Source organism: Eretmochelys imbricata, chromosome 6 (assembly GCF_965152235.1).
Source record: "Eretmochelys imbricata isolate rEreImb1 chromosome 6, rEreImb1.hap1, whole genome shotgun sequence".
Classification (NCBI taxonomy): domain Eukaryota; kingdom Metazoa; phylum Chordata; order Testudines; family Cheloniidae; genus Eretmochelys; species Eretmochelys imbricata.
Window position 1 is genome coordinate 70,578,061 of NC_135577.1, and position 13,265 is coordinate 70,591,325.

General features: G+C 46.1%; 1 protein-coding gene across 1 annotated transcript in view; it reads right to left on the reverse strand.

The window, feature by feature from the left end:
- Positions 1–13,265, reverse strand: part of MAPKBP1 (mitogen-activated protein kinase binding protein 1) — a 116,241-nt gene that overhangs the window by 32,224 nt on the left and 70,752 nt on the right. Inside the window, exons 5-12 of the mRNA XM_077820265.1 lie at positions 10,545–10,715; positions 7,585–7,722; positions 6,439–6,621; positions 5,680–5,697; positions 4,993–5,153; positions 1,998–2,187; positions 1,161–1,307; positions 39–223 (exon numbers count right to left, since the gene is read on the reverse strand). Of these exons, the coding sequence (XP_077676391.1) occupies positions 39–223; positions 1,161–1,307; positions 1,998–2,187; positions 4,993–5,153; positions 5,680–5,697; positions 6,439–6,621; positions 7,585–7,722; positions 10,545–10,715 (1,193 nt within the window). The remainder of the gene's footprint in view (positions 1–38; positions 224–1,160; positions 1,308–1,997; positions 2,188–4,992; positions 5,154–5,679; positions 5,698–6,438; positions 6,622–7,584; positions 7,723–10,544; positions 10,716–13,265) is intronic.

A 13,265-nucleotide genomic window follows, 5' to 3' on the forward strand; every position in this document is an offset into this window, starting at 1 on the left:
ACCCCATCCTAACTCTCCTCCAGAAGCCCTAGGGATACCTGAGAGTGCCTATCCTGTCGCCCGAGGCCAGGTGCTCTCCATTGGGGCTCACGCACAGTGTGCGAATCCCAACCTTCGTGTCCAAGGCCTGGATGTCAGCCTTGTCTGCGCTCCCGCCAGAGTTGTAATCAGTGTCCAGCAGGGCCTGAGTGTTGTCATCCACATAGATGATTTTCATCAGGTCCTTGGAAAGAGAGAAGGGGACAGTGAAGTATCGAAGCAAAGCGCGGCAGGCAGACTCCTCCTGAAACTGGAGCAATGGCCAGTCTATTCCTTTCAGTGGCAGTAATAGGCAATGTGTCCCATCTGGGAGGGAGGCCCACAGCAGCAAGCCACTCAGCAGTGACGGGGAGAGATAAGTTGAGTGGGGAGTCAGCACAGCAACGTCATATTATGGCCCTTCTACAGGAGTTGGACAAAACAAGCAGCCTCGGTGCTGGGAACAAGCTGCATTTTCTGTGTCACAGACAGACACCTCATGGCTAGACAGTACCAGAATGGGGTGTGGTGGAAACGACTTCAGGTGTTCTTTAGTGATAATGTGAGATGAGCCAAGTCATCAGGAATCTCTATTGCAAAATAGGTAGGAGTCTATTACACAGTGTGCAGATTGCTCAGAAAGGGAGCTGGAGAGTTGGGTGGTGTAGCAGCTCTCTTAGGTCACATAACCGGTACAGAAGCAAATTGCTTGACCCAACCACTGAGCTGCATGAGATTCTTCTCCTTTAACGTCACTGTTTATACATAGTGAGGAAATGAGAGTCAAATGGTTCTGAATCCAGATGCCCAATTTCCATACAACACCCTTTCATCAACCCTGACAATTAGAAGCATTACGGAGCTAGGAGCACAGAGAGAAACAGTTACACTGTCTTCTGAAGCATTTGAGATGAGACCCTCTGGAAGAGACCAGTGTTGGTGAAACATTGAACTGTTCTGGAATATGAAATCCTAAGACTCTTACAAAATGCTATTATTTATCTCTGCCCCTACATTTCCCCAGGTCTGAGTAACTTCCCAAACACACATCTCCCCTTATGTGAACTGTGGGCCCTAAAGTGGACACTCATGTGTAAAAGGGAGAAGGAAACCAAAGGCCACTGCAGAGTCTGGGGTCTTACATTGCTGAGGATGTTCCGGTGCAGAGCTGTGCCATGGATGTTGGAACTCTCTGTATTCCACAGACGGATGGTGTTATCAGAAGAGCACGTGATGAATGAACTTGGGGGCAGGCAAGACTGATTGCTGTCCTTCACTTCAGGATACACCTAGAGGCACATAACAAACAAACCGTAAGTGAGACATCATTGTGCCTGGTAGTCTAGTTACCAACAGCAAGTTCCAAAACAAGGCCAGACCAGATAGCTGCTCCCTCTGTATCAAATAGGTAGAAGAGGACAACAGAAACTCGGCATACCTAGAATCAATTCACTCTCATACTGGCTGGAAAATCACAGCTTCATGTTCATTCCAAATAAACTAATGCTGAGTGGAGTTACTTGGACATAGATGGTCCCTTGAATAAGACCCTCTGCTTTTTTCTAGCCCAATGGGAGGGGAGAGAGCCAGAAATCCTCACCACTTAACAGAGTCCAAACACAGAGCATAAGAGGGCAGCGCTGGACTGTTGCCACAATCATTTGGTACTGGAACACAGCTGGAGTTATCTCAAAATTTGATCCACGAGGAGAGGTTAGTTATAAGAAATACAAAAATGCAGAGGAAAAGCCCCTGCCTGTTCCCTTTTCACATGGTCTTCCCTCCATTTCTGACCAGTCATGAAAAACTTGTGCTCTTGCATGGTGTAAGTAACTCCATGAAGTTTCCTATCTCCCCTTCACAAACACACCCCTAACTACACGGGCTGGACGCAGTCTTTTATTGGGAAATACAGGCAGCCCCCATCTTACGCTGCCCCTCACCCCAGTACGTGGGCACCATTCCTAGCCCGTCATTACCTCAACACTCCACACACAGGAAGAGTGGTATAAGGCAGAATAAACCTTGCCCACTTTCTTCGGGTCCTTGACATCCCACACATAGAGGCTGTGGTCATTGTAAACACACGATAGCCACTGGTTGGTAGGGTCGAAGGTCAAGGCAATTGTATCTGGATACTTGGCATCCACCATACCAGAGAAGAGACGGCTGTGCAAAGACAGGACAACAGTAGGGTTAATTTCTGTAGCACTGGGGTGAGAGTGTGGACACAAGACTTGAAGCTAAAATCCTCTGGGAGGGAAGAGTTTGGCGCTAGCCAGAGGAAGGAGTATACAATGGTGTAGTGGTAGAGTGAGTAGTTGGGGAGGTAACCACAATCTGTGAGGTGGAGAATCTGCCTCTTGTGCCAGTCTCTTTCCACACTAAAACATAAAAGTCCCAAGAGGGGGCTGAACTTCCTACAGTGGAGAGGCCAGTAGGACTGACTGCAAGGCTTGATTCCCTTTACTTCACTCTCCAGCTATTCCATTCACAGCTCAATTCAGACTCTCGCTCTGCAGCATACTGAGAAGTAGACAAGACAAGGGAGCCATCAGATCTTTGGACTCCTAGTCCTTCCCAGTGCAGACACCTGGGAGCAACGAAGGGAAAGAAGGGTGTTGCTGGCAGCGAAAGGCCGCAGGCACAAACAGCTGGAGTTAGAGGTAGCAGTGTAGGCAGCAAGAATTCCTACTTGTATTCTAGTCTCCCAGCTGCTGGAGGGAACAATAAAAGCTGAAATTAAATGGAGTAAAATTCCTGATGGAGGAGTCCTGGTGCATCACACTGCTGTGCAAAACCATCTGAGATTATAGAGCCAGGGAAACTTCTGGTTTCAGTGACATTATGAAACCACCTTCCCATAGAAGGAGAGGGAGCAACCAACCTCGCTAGTTTTAAAATGGAGATTGGTGAGTTTATGAACAGGATTATTTGACTGGGTTGCTTGTGACAGCAGGAGACTGGATTTGAGGATCCAGAAAGTCCCTTCCAGTGCTATGTATTCATGTTTCTATGATACCAGGGCCATGTTGTGGGACTGAAGGAGTGGGATTGCAGGGTTAGGGTGCTAGCTCACAAGGAGAGAACCTCAAATGGTTGACATCAGACAAGATGCCAGCGGTTTGGTTATTTTTTACAAGCCTCTTTGCTCTGCAAAATTGGGCTGGAAGTCACATGAAAACAGGCTCACTTAGCTCTCCAGGCCTGAAGTTAGGAAAAATTATTTAAAAATAAAGAAAAATTTTGTGAACATTGCAAAACCTCAAATAAAGGTTCCACTCAGTTTCAGCTCTAAAACCCAGGTGTGGATACAATTAACCTCCCCTAGCATCAATCTCATTAAGAACCAGAGCCCAGTGCAGATTTAAGGAGGAGGAGACCAGAGAGCTGCTCTTAAATGCAGTAATTGTCATGCTGTGGTTAGAGCAGCAGACAAGGAGTTAAGCGATCTGGGTTTTATTCTGAGCACGACAACAGAATTGCTATCTGGCCTTGGGCAAGTCGTTTCTCCTATCTGTGCCTCATTCTCCCCATCTGTAAAATGGAGCTCACACGTACTGCTCTCATAGAGGTGTCGTGAAAACTGTTCGCAAAGTGTGTGGAGGTTGCAGACACCTTTATAAGGTGGGCACCTACTATCCTATCTTTACAAGTGGAAAAGGTGAGGCACAGACTGATTAAAGTGATTTAGCCAAGGCCAGGAGTCACTGGCAGAGCCAGGATTGGAGTCCAGGGCCTCTGACTAATCACTTGATCAAACTGCCCAGCCCAAATATACTCTGCTTCTACTGCAATGTCCTAAAATGCTCTAATGAGCACTTGTAAGAGGAGAAGCTGAATGTTCTGGGCAGAAAGCAGCTGGTGTCCAACACCCACTGTCCTCTGCTACAGGATGGTGGGGCAGAGGAGACAACATAGGATTCCACGGGAGTACAAGAGCAGCGTGGCAGCTTTCCATTGAAATGCATGTTTGGGTCAAAAACCACACCACAGACTGACATGTGTCCCCTCTGGACCCCCCAGGAAGTAGGATTAACGAGAGCCCACAGGGGCAAACATGACCATGTCAGTCTTGACCAGAGGGGAAATGGCAAAACTGGGTGGGAAAAAATCCATGTCAAACAATGACCTCAAAATAAAGTGGGGCTACTCCATCACCTCGGGGGTTCCCCAGGGCCCAAGCAGCAATATGCTGTCATTAATTGATATCCCCAATTACGGGAACATATATGCTTCCAGACCAAGGGGAAGTATATGAGCAGTGAATCACATTTCAACTAAAGGCATACGCCATCACCACAGACAAAGGAACAATTCATTCCAATATCTACATGTCCAGTATGAACCCCTCCCACTGCGGGTCAGAGCAGTTCATTAGACAGCCAGTCACTGACATGCCTAATCTAGCTGGAAAAGAAAAGTGTATGGGCTGTGGAAATGTCCATTTCCTCAGGTTGGATCCCAGAGGATGTTTGTTTCAGAGTAGTGCTGTAGGAAGGCAACAGAAGATCTGGTTGTGCTCACGCATTTGCAAGCAGGGAAGAGTGAAGGGCTCGCTCCAATTTCAGCCTCCACCGACAGAGCGATAATCATGCATAAAACAATTTACCTAGGAAGGGTCCACTCAAAGGCCAACATCTGCACTTCAGAAAGTGATACTCCTTTTAGCCAGTTTTACAGCAGGAGGCAGATAGGGGAGCAATGGGGACAGGAGAAGACAGAACACACAAGACAGAGGGAAGAAAGACTAGAGGGACAGGCAGGAGGTTTGAGTGCCCAAGGACAGCTGTGGAAAGCAAAACATCCCATGGAAGCCTGTGTATCTCTTATCAATGCCACTTTATAGTAAAAAGGAAAGTTTGCTGGAGGAAGAACCCTGGGATGCAAAGCAAAGGCAGGATCACAAATCGTTACTGCACCTGCTCTGCCCATCCAAGCTTCTCCAGTCTCCTACCACCCTTCCTATGGTACCTGGCTTCAGTGACGCTGGCAACATCCATTCCCAAGAAGTGCGGCTTCGGTAATGTAGTGACGAAGTGAAGATTCAAAGGGTTAAAAATCCGCACCGTGCCATCAGCGCAGCCACAGAAGATGTAGTCATGGTTCACAGAGATGCAGTTCGCCACAGTAGTCTGAGAAGGACACAAAATCAACCAAGACAAGTGGGTCTCTCTCTCCAAACTGCCATGTAAACGAGAGAGCATGAAGCACTCAAGATCAGAAAGAAGCGAAGTGGAGTGAAATGAAGTCATACAGTTTAAGGAAAAGCCTGAAATCTGGATTTCCTCTCTGAGGAGCATCAAGCCAAGGTCTGCTGCAGGATCTGCTCAGTCAGTCAGGAAACAGCGCTGAGGGTCCGCTCCACTCAGCAAATTATTCATGCAGCTCGATAGATCTCAGGGGAGCTATGTGGATCTACACCAGCTGGGGATCTAGCCCTGAACGTTTATTACCTTGTACTCTTGAGGGGAGATGTTCAGCATCATGACTGGGATGCTGCAACTAGACCCATAAAAGTGCATGGGCGTGCTTCCTGGTACAGAGGGGGCAAAGGTGGGAGAAATGGAATTGTTCTGCTTGATGCTGAGATTTGTACAAATGACAGAAAATGATGGAGAAATGGGGTGAGGTCTAGGCAAACACTTCATTCTAACTTACTGTGAAGCTGTCTGTGTTCTGAGCAGGAGTGAAAAAGGCAGATTTTAGAGCAGAAAGGAAAGAAGAAAAGACACGTTTCACTTGGGGAAGCATGGAAAGATTTTTCCCTGGTGTGAATACCCTGGATCCATCTTGCTTTACAGTTTGGGTTTTCTCCCTTTAATTGAATATTCAAATCTTTGCCAACAGGCCAGGCTGGTGGTCTTGCAGCAGTATAATACACTACCCCGACGGGGAGAGCTGAACTTGAGACTCTGGCAGAGACTTTTGCTTCTAGGAGGGCAGGGGGCACTGGAGGGGCAGCTTGTGCAACCCCTGAGGGGATGGAGTGCCTCACACACTCTGCTGCTACCCCATCCCCCCTCCCTAGACAACTCAGGAGTGACATTTATGGGTTCTCAAAGAAAGCCACACCCAGCCTTCCCACAGCCACAAGGACACATCACAATGTTAAGCCTTGAGGGCAGAAGCTTTTCAGGAATTAGAGGATCTCCTACGTAAAATCCCTTTCCCAACTGGCCTTTAAGCAAAAGACTCCATTTCTACCCCCAGGCTCTGGTTTCCCTACCACACACCACTGCTTTGTGCCATGCTTTAATGGAAAAAATTAAAAATCATAAAGAAGCAGAAGTCTCCTGCTCTCCTCACATGCCAGCAACTCTCACTGCTGGCAGCAGCTTGTGGCCTCAGGCTGTCCCCACCCCTTCCTCCTCCCATGTCAGTGGGCACTGATGTACATGGAGCAGACCTGGAACTCACCCTCAGCTCCACCCACTTGTCGAGCAGCCTCTTTTCATTGAATTCACAGAGGAGGCCAGAGGAGGTGATGCAGAAAGTACTGTCTGCTTTTTTACCCCTTCCGCATGCCACATCCGTGAAGAAGTTGTTCCTGAGCTCCCCCAGCAAACCAGACCGCCCTAGCAAGGGGACTGTGGCATTCACCTACCAAAAGAAATAACCTGTTAAGAGAAAACACTCCACACTGGAGTAGAGAGTTATGAGCGATCTGAAGAGACAGGCTGTGATGGGGTCACTTGCTGCAGCTCCACTGCTTGTAAAATGTATCAGGACCATCAACAACAGCAAATCAATGAGACAGAGCTACTTATGTGTCTGCCATTGGCTGACACAGGCCAGTTAGCCAGTCACAGGAAGAAACCTTGGGGATAGTGATGCCTGGTGTTCCCTGATGATCAAAACAAATCTGTGACTTGCACTGACGTATCAGTGTCAATGGAAGATTCATGGTGTGAAATGCGAAAGGCTATCCTTGAGTGGATGCACCTTTGCAATATAGACAGCCAAAGTACCACATGGGGATTTGGCCTCCCAACAGCAGCAATAGAAGCCACTACATGACACTTGGAAACATGCCCCTCGATATCTCAAGTCACACATGTCCAAATCAAAGACCCAAGTCCCTGCAGTGTGAGGGGCCCAGAGATGGCAGCCACAGATATGAAGAACCATTGCCACGAACAAATGGACGTGCTGTTGAAAAGCACCAATGCCCGGGTACAACAGAACCTGATTTGGCTGCCATGCACAGAATCTATGAACCACCTGCACTGGCATACAGGAAACCTGGGTTTGGGTGCCAGACACAACAGGCACTGGATAATGGCACACTGGAGGTTATGTCTTGAGAGTCAGTCAAAGACTAAAAAGAAAAGGAGGACTTGTGGCACCTTAGAGACTAATCAATTTATTTGAGCATAAGCTTTCGTGAGCTGCAGCTCACTTCATCAAAGACTAAAGCCGCATCACACAGGAAATCAAAGATCAATTCTGAACCAGAAGCTCCTGTTTCCCACAGACTGTGGAACTAACTTATGCCATTATAAAAGCCACAAAGGCCCCCACTCACTGCTTCTTCTTTATACATCTCCTGTCCCCAGCTCTCACCTTGGAGGTTTTGCTGTCATCCAGGTACCAGAACTTGATGTGGCGGTTGCCAGCTGTGACGAAGTAACTGCAGTCCTCTGAAAATGACACCGCAGTCACTTTGCTGGACACCTTGTTGGCCGCCACCACAATGTTTTTCTGGAAAGACAATTGTTTCAATAGCTCAGGTGTCTTGCTCAATAGCCTGCTTATAAGAAGGCTCATTTCAGCTACAGGTGTTATGCACGGTAGGCACAGATTCAAAGTCTGTCTGAACACAGGCTGGGAGGATGAACCATCTGCCAAACCTTCCACTACTTATGGTGCTCTGGCAGTTTGGACATCACACTTTTACATTCAGTCCTGCCACTACATTGTCTCAGCCACATAATGGTTCTCGGGTCACTAGTGCCTACAGTAACATGGTCATCTGCACCTTGGCTATTTCATAATCACAGGGCACTCGGAACAAAAAACATACTTCTCTTTCTAAACACTGAAAGCACATGAGGCCAACACTGGCTGGAGCTCTTCCAGCCCTAGGGCAGCAATGGGGCGCAGTGCTCGAGATGGGCAGTAGGTATTTTCCACAGGGAAATACCATAACTCTCTCCACCTGGGGAGTGGAAGAGAAGTTATAGGGCAAGAGAAGAGGTGAACATGCTGCTTCTGTCCAGCCCGAGGGAAAAGAAACAGAGCAGCTACACCTGCTGTGATTCTCCCCTTCGTGCGCATCAAATAACTGGGGGAAGAGGAGGAAGGAAGGGGTTATTTTCTGAGTATAATGGTTAGATTACAGGGGTTCCCTCTCCACGAGCCTGGTGCAGGAATATTATTTCCAGGGATTAGCGGCAGAGGGGGGATTCAAAGATCTTGCCTCTCTCTCCTCTCCCTTGTGGGTTTAAATTCTTGATCTATTTCCTGCAGTACTCAGTGGTCAGCCAGACACTCACTCTGATCAACATTTCAATTTCTCATTCCTCCCTCAGAAAATCATGAGCCCAACTTCCCCCTTCCTTCCACTAGCAGCCCTCCAAACTAGCCCGCCCTCAGCTCAGAAGTCATCTCATTCGGCTCAGAAGCGGTCTCATTGCAGAGGGCTTGTTGGAGGTCAGCAGCAGAGCACTGTCAGAGGGGCAGGGGCGTGGAGAAGGCTAGACTGTGCTACCAGGAGCAAACCAGCATTCTTGGGCCCAGACTCCAGGGCCTCTTGCTGAGCTTCCCCCCCAAACAGGAAATGCTGCCGGAGCCCTCCCTGTCCTCACCATCAGGGTGGCTGCTGTGGCCTTTCCCCATCTGGAAACTAGGGAGCACTTCAGACGGCACTTGGTTGCTTCAGCTTGACCTAACATCTTGGTCAGTCTCCCAGACTGCAAGACGGGGATATCACAGCAGCCATTCCTATGACCCTATGCCTGAGGAATGGGTGGTCTTATGGTTAAGGCACTGCACTAGGACTTGGGAGATCTGGGATCAGTTCCTGATTCTGCCACTGATTTCCCCTATAACTTTGGGCAAGGGCTCTGGAAGATGTGCTTTAGTCAAACACAAGTTAGGCTTTAGTCAAACAAGTAATTGGACTCAATACAAAAGGTAATGGTGGAAATTTAATGGCCTATGACAGACAGGTCAGACTAGATGATCTAGTGGTCCCTTCAGGCCTTAAACTATGAATCTATGAAAAAAAATCTCTCAGTGCCTCAGTTCTCCATCTGTAAAATGGGGATAACAATACGTCCCTTCTCCTGCCCTGTCTGTCTTGTCCATTTAGACTGTAAGCTCTTTGTTGCAGGCACTGACTCTAATTGTTTTTTGTACAGCATCTGGCACAATGGGACCCTGCTGTCAGTGGGGAAATCTCTAGGCACTACTGTAACATAAATAATAGTTGGAAAGCAGAGACCATAAAAATCTTGATTGTCAAGGTACAGCATTAAATCCCAGCCTCTCTCTACATTACATCCATCTTCAAATCATTATTTTTGTGTGCCTCATTGAGAAGAACTTGAAGACTGAACACTGGATTTTCAGTGACCACAAGGACGCCAATGTTTTAATGTTAAGTTACTTGTCTAGAAGAAATAGATGCAGGACAGAAACACTAGCTGATATAGAAGATGATCATGAAAAGACAGAATCTGAACCATAGAATGAGAAAGGTGATGAAGTGGTTAACAATATTTCAAGGGAACATTGACCTACAGCTGCATAACATGAGATTAACAGATATGGGTATAAAAAAAAATTTAAGATGGCTCCCAGAGAGGACTGGTTACCTGCAGAGGTAGAGGGAGCTGACTCAAACTTGTGAGAATGTGATTGTCCAGTTCTTTTACTAACATGGAGGTCCCCCTAGCAGATACATGTTTATCATTGTCATCATCAGATACTTACATAATGCTGTAAATTCACACAGTGCTTTACAGAAGATAAGGCAGGACCTTTATTCCAACATAACACTGCCCCTCAAGTACTATTAAGGCCACTGTAACAGTCATAATTGATCATCTCCATACACTCACGGTACTTTTTAGGTGAGTATCTAGTCCCCCCTTGCCTCAGTTTATAATGTTTCCATCTCACAGAATAAAAGCAAATTGTTCTCCAGGGTCTGTAACATGGATCCCACAACCAAAGTAAAACAGATTCCTGGTTTGTGAGAGTTCCCATTCCCCCCTCCACAATCTTAGTTTGAATCAGTTTCCAACAGTCCTCTGGAAAAAACACAAAGAGTATGACAAAGCCTAATAGCCTTCTGACTGGCCAGGAAGATGTCACATATTGGTGGGAACAATCTAGCACTAGCTCCTTGAGGATGTTCTAGATGACCCAATCTCCATCCATTTCTAACTTGTCTGATTTTATGAATGTCAAAAGAAGCAGGGAAAGAAAGAGCTATAACCAGATTTATTCCCAGACCATCTCTGGCCTTGCACAACGTGGCTTTTCCTACCAGTAAGCTGATCTTCTTGCACACTTACCTTCCATGACCACACGTTGACAATCATGTCATGCTGGTACCCCACAGAGACAATGTATTTGGAGCTGGGGGAGAATGCCACACAGGCCACGCCATACTTATGTTCTTGGAGCTCAGCCACCTGGGCCCGTTCAGCCACGTCCCACACCCGAACGGCTGGCATGTGCCCACTCTGAAGGGGTGATTTGGAGACAGAGAGCAGCGAACAAAACTCATAAGGCTAGTTGCGATGGATTCAGATACGCAACATCCCCATACATTTTTTTAAGCACACACAACTTGGAAGTGAATTCAGGACTAGATCACAGCTTAACCCTTAGGCATTCTATGGCCATTTACAGCAGAAGTCAGAAATCTAATGAATTTCCTGATTTCAGAAGATAACTGAAAGAGATAATAATAAAAAAAACCCAAACTAAGAAAGCGGATCAACATTTTTCACACACATCTCTGTTCTCTGTAATAGAAACCAGTAACACATGGTGACCTTTAGAGGTCTCAGTCCAGGTCCCAATGCAGGTGTTCACATCACAAAAACCGACTCTGTCACACTCATTGGCAATTTTTTGGGGGGAGGACCACAGGAAATTAGCAATCTTCTCATTCCAAAGGTAGTCATGCCATGTTACGTTTGAGGCACATAGATAGGGCAATGTCTGGGGGGGAAATGCACTCCCCTTCTTGCTGCACTTGTTCTGTGGATAAACAGTCTCTACGGATGTGAATGCAGCACCTTTTGCCAGCACTAAGTCTCCCTGAAAAATCATTTATTTAGTTATTTAAAAGTACTCTTTATTTTACAAGACCAGCAGAAATCCTTGCCAAGTACATGATTAACAGGGAAACCCTATTCAACAGCTTCCTCAAGATTTCACATGGAAGCCTGTCAAAAAGTAGCCTGCAAGATAAGATCTCCATGGCAGCAAGGCAAAATGGTGTCTTTTCCAGTCAGGGTAAAGCAAGTCACTTGCTCACGTGAAGGGGTGGCATGCCTGATTGAAAATCAAAGCCTCCGAAACACAGAATGCAAGACAGTTAATTGTCTTGCTTTGCAGCTTTACATAGAATGTGATTAGCCTGGAATAGCACAGCAGTCAGATTTTAATTTACTCAGCTCAGCTTTCACCCCAAATGACAGAGTTCTGTCCTCAAGGTTACAGTCAAGATGGTACAATAGTCATCAGAGCTACTCTGCAAAGCACTTACACGAGTTAAGAAACCAACCTCTAGATCTTCAGCCCCCGGAGACTTTAACAAATTGAATACACTTTAAATAATTGAGTAGATGCTACCATCAGTGAGCTCTATCAACTCCCATGGGACAAGCAATTTATTCCTCTATGGAAAGCTTCCATCTCCTCAGCATTTGAGATACTCAGACCAGAGCTAACACATATGGAGGGATGAGGGTCAGCCTCTGAAGAAAATCCAGCCATGCACCAATTTAGTGTCACTAGGCAGAATCGGCACACTCAGCCTGCGAGATTCAGATACTTCACAAGCTGAACACTCTTTAGTCAGCTATTACCAGTCCATACTAACTGCAGAACTTCCGAAGCAGTACTAAGGAAAGACTGAGAGCTGCCACCAGCAGGCGGCACTACATGACAAGAGAAACACTCAAAATTAATGCTTTTGAGAGGACCCACAGAAATGGCTGCAGAGCTGGTCAAAAAGGGTAAATTATATGCTGCAAAACAACTCAAATGAAATGAAAATTTGCCATTTCATTCTGAATTTTGCAGTTCTGTTGTAGTTTTTCTGCAAAAGTTTCTAATCAAAAAGTTGTGTCAGTGGGAAAATAACCACTAAAGTTTTTATTCCGCCCTTCCACCCCTCAATGGTGGGGGAGGGGAGAAGTGAAAGTGGTGTTTTCCCCACCAAAATAAAAAGGAAAAACTTTTCAAAACAAATCTGAATTTTCATTTTGAAATTTTTCATTGAAAAATGAAACGTCAACTAAAACAAACATTCTTTTGGTCAAAAAACAAACCCATAAGGATAATTTTCAGCCAGCTCTGCTCTGTAGGTATAACCCAATGGTAAAGTGTCTTTTACAGGTCCTCCTCTGTGCCTGGTGCATAAAGGGAGAAGCCTGTCACAGCCTAACTAACAAACTAACTTCACCAGCTTGGTCAACACGCTGGGGATTGAACCAGGGACATTCAGAGCTTAAAGCACGAGCTGCTACAGCTTGCGCCAGAGGGCTCTAGCTGAGGGAGTAACAGACTTGTATTTAGAGCTGGGTAAATAATTGATTTTTCAGTTTGATGGCTAAATCAAACCAAACCAACAAAAACCCTCAAAAATTTTCAGGGGGGCGGGGGAAGGAAGGAATCGTTTCATGTCCAAATATTTAATTTGACCTGAAATGAAACATTTTGTAAAAGGGTGTTTTACCCTTTTGTGGTATTATTTTAATTAAATTTAGATGACATTTCATTTTGAAATGTCATTTTGAAGCAAAGAATCAAAATGTTTTGACTTTTTCAGAATTTTCCCCTCTTTTTTGGTCTGAAACAATGAGCTGAATTTGACCAACCCTGCATTTTTCAGCAAATAAACTGTTCGCCGAAATTTTTTTTACCCACTTCTACTCATATCCTCCAAGAACTGGGCACAGAGAGGGACTGGTGACACACACATTCACCAGTAACTTACAACGTACTGGAGTCAGATGACAAGTAGTCATTAGAGACACATGACAGCAAGCTGAGCATGA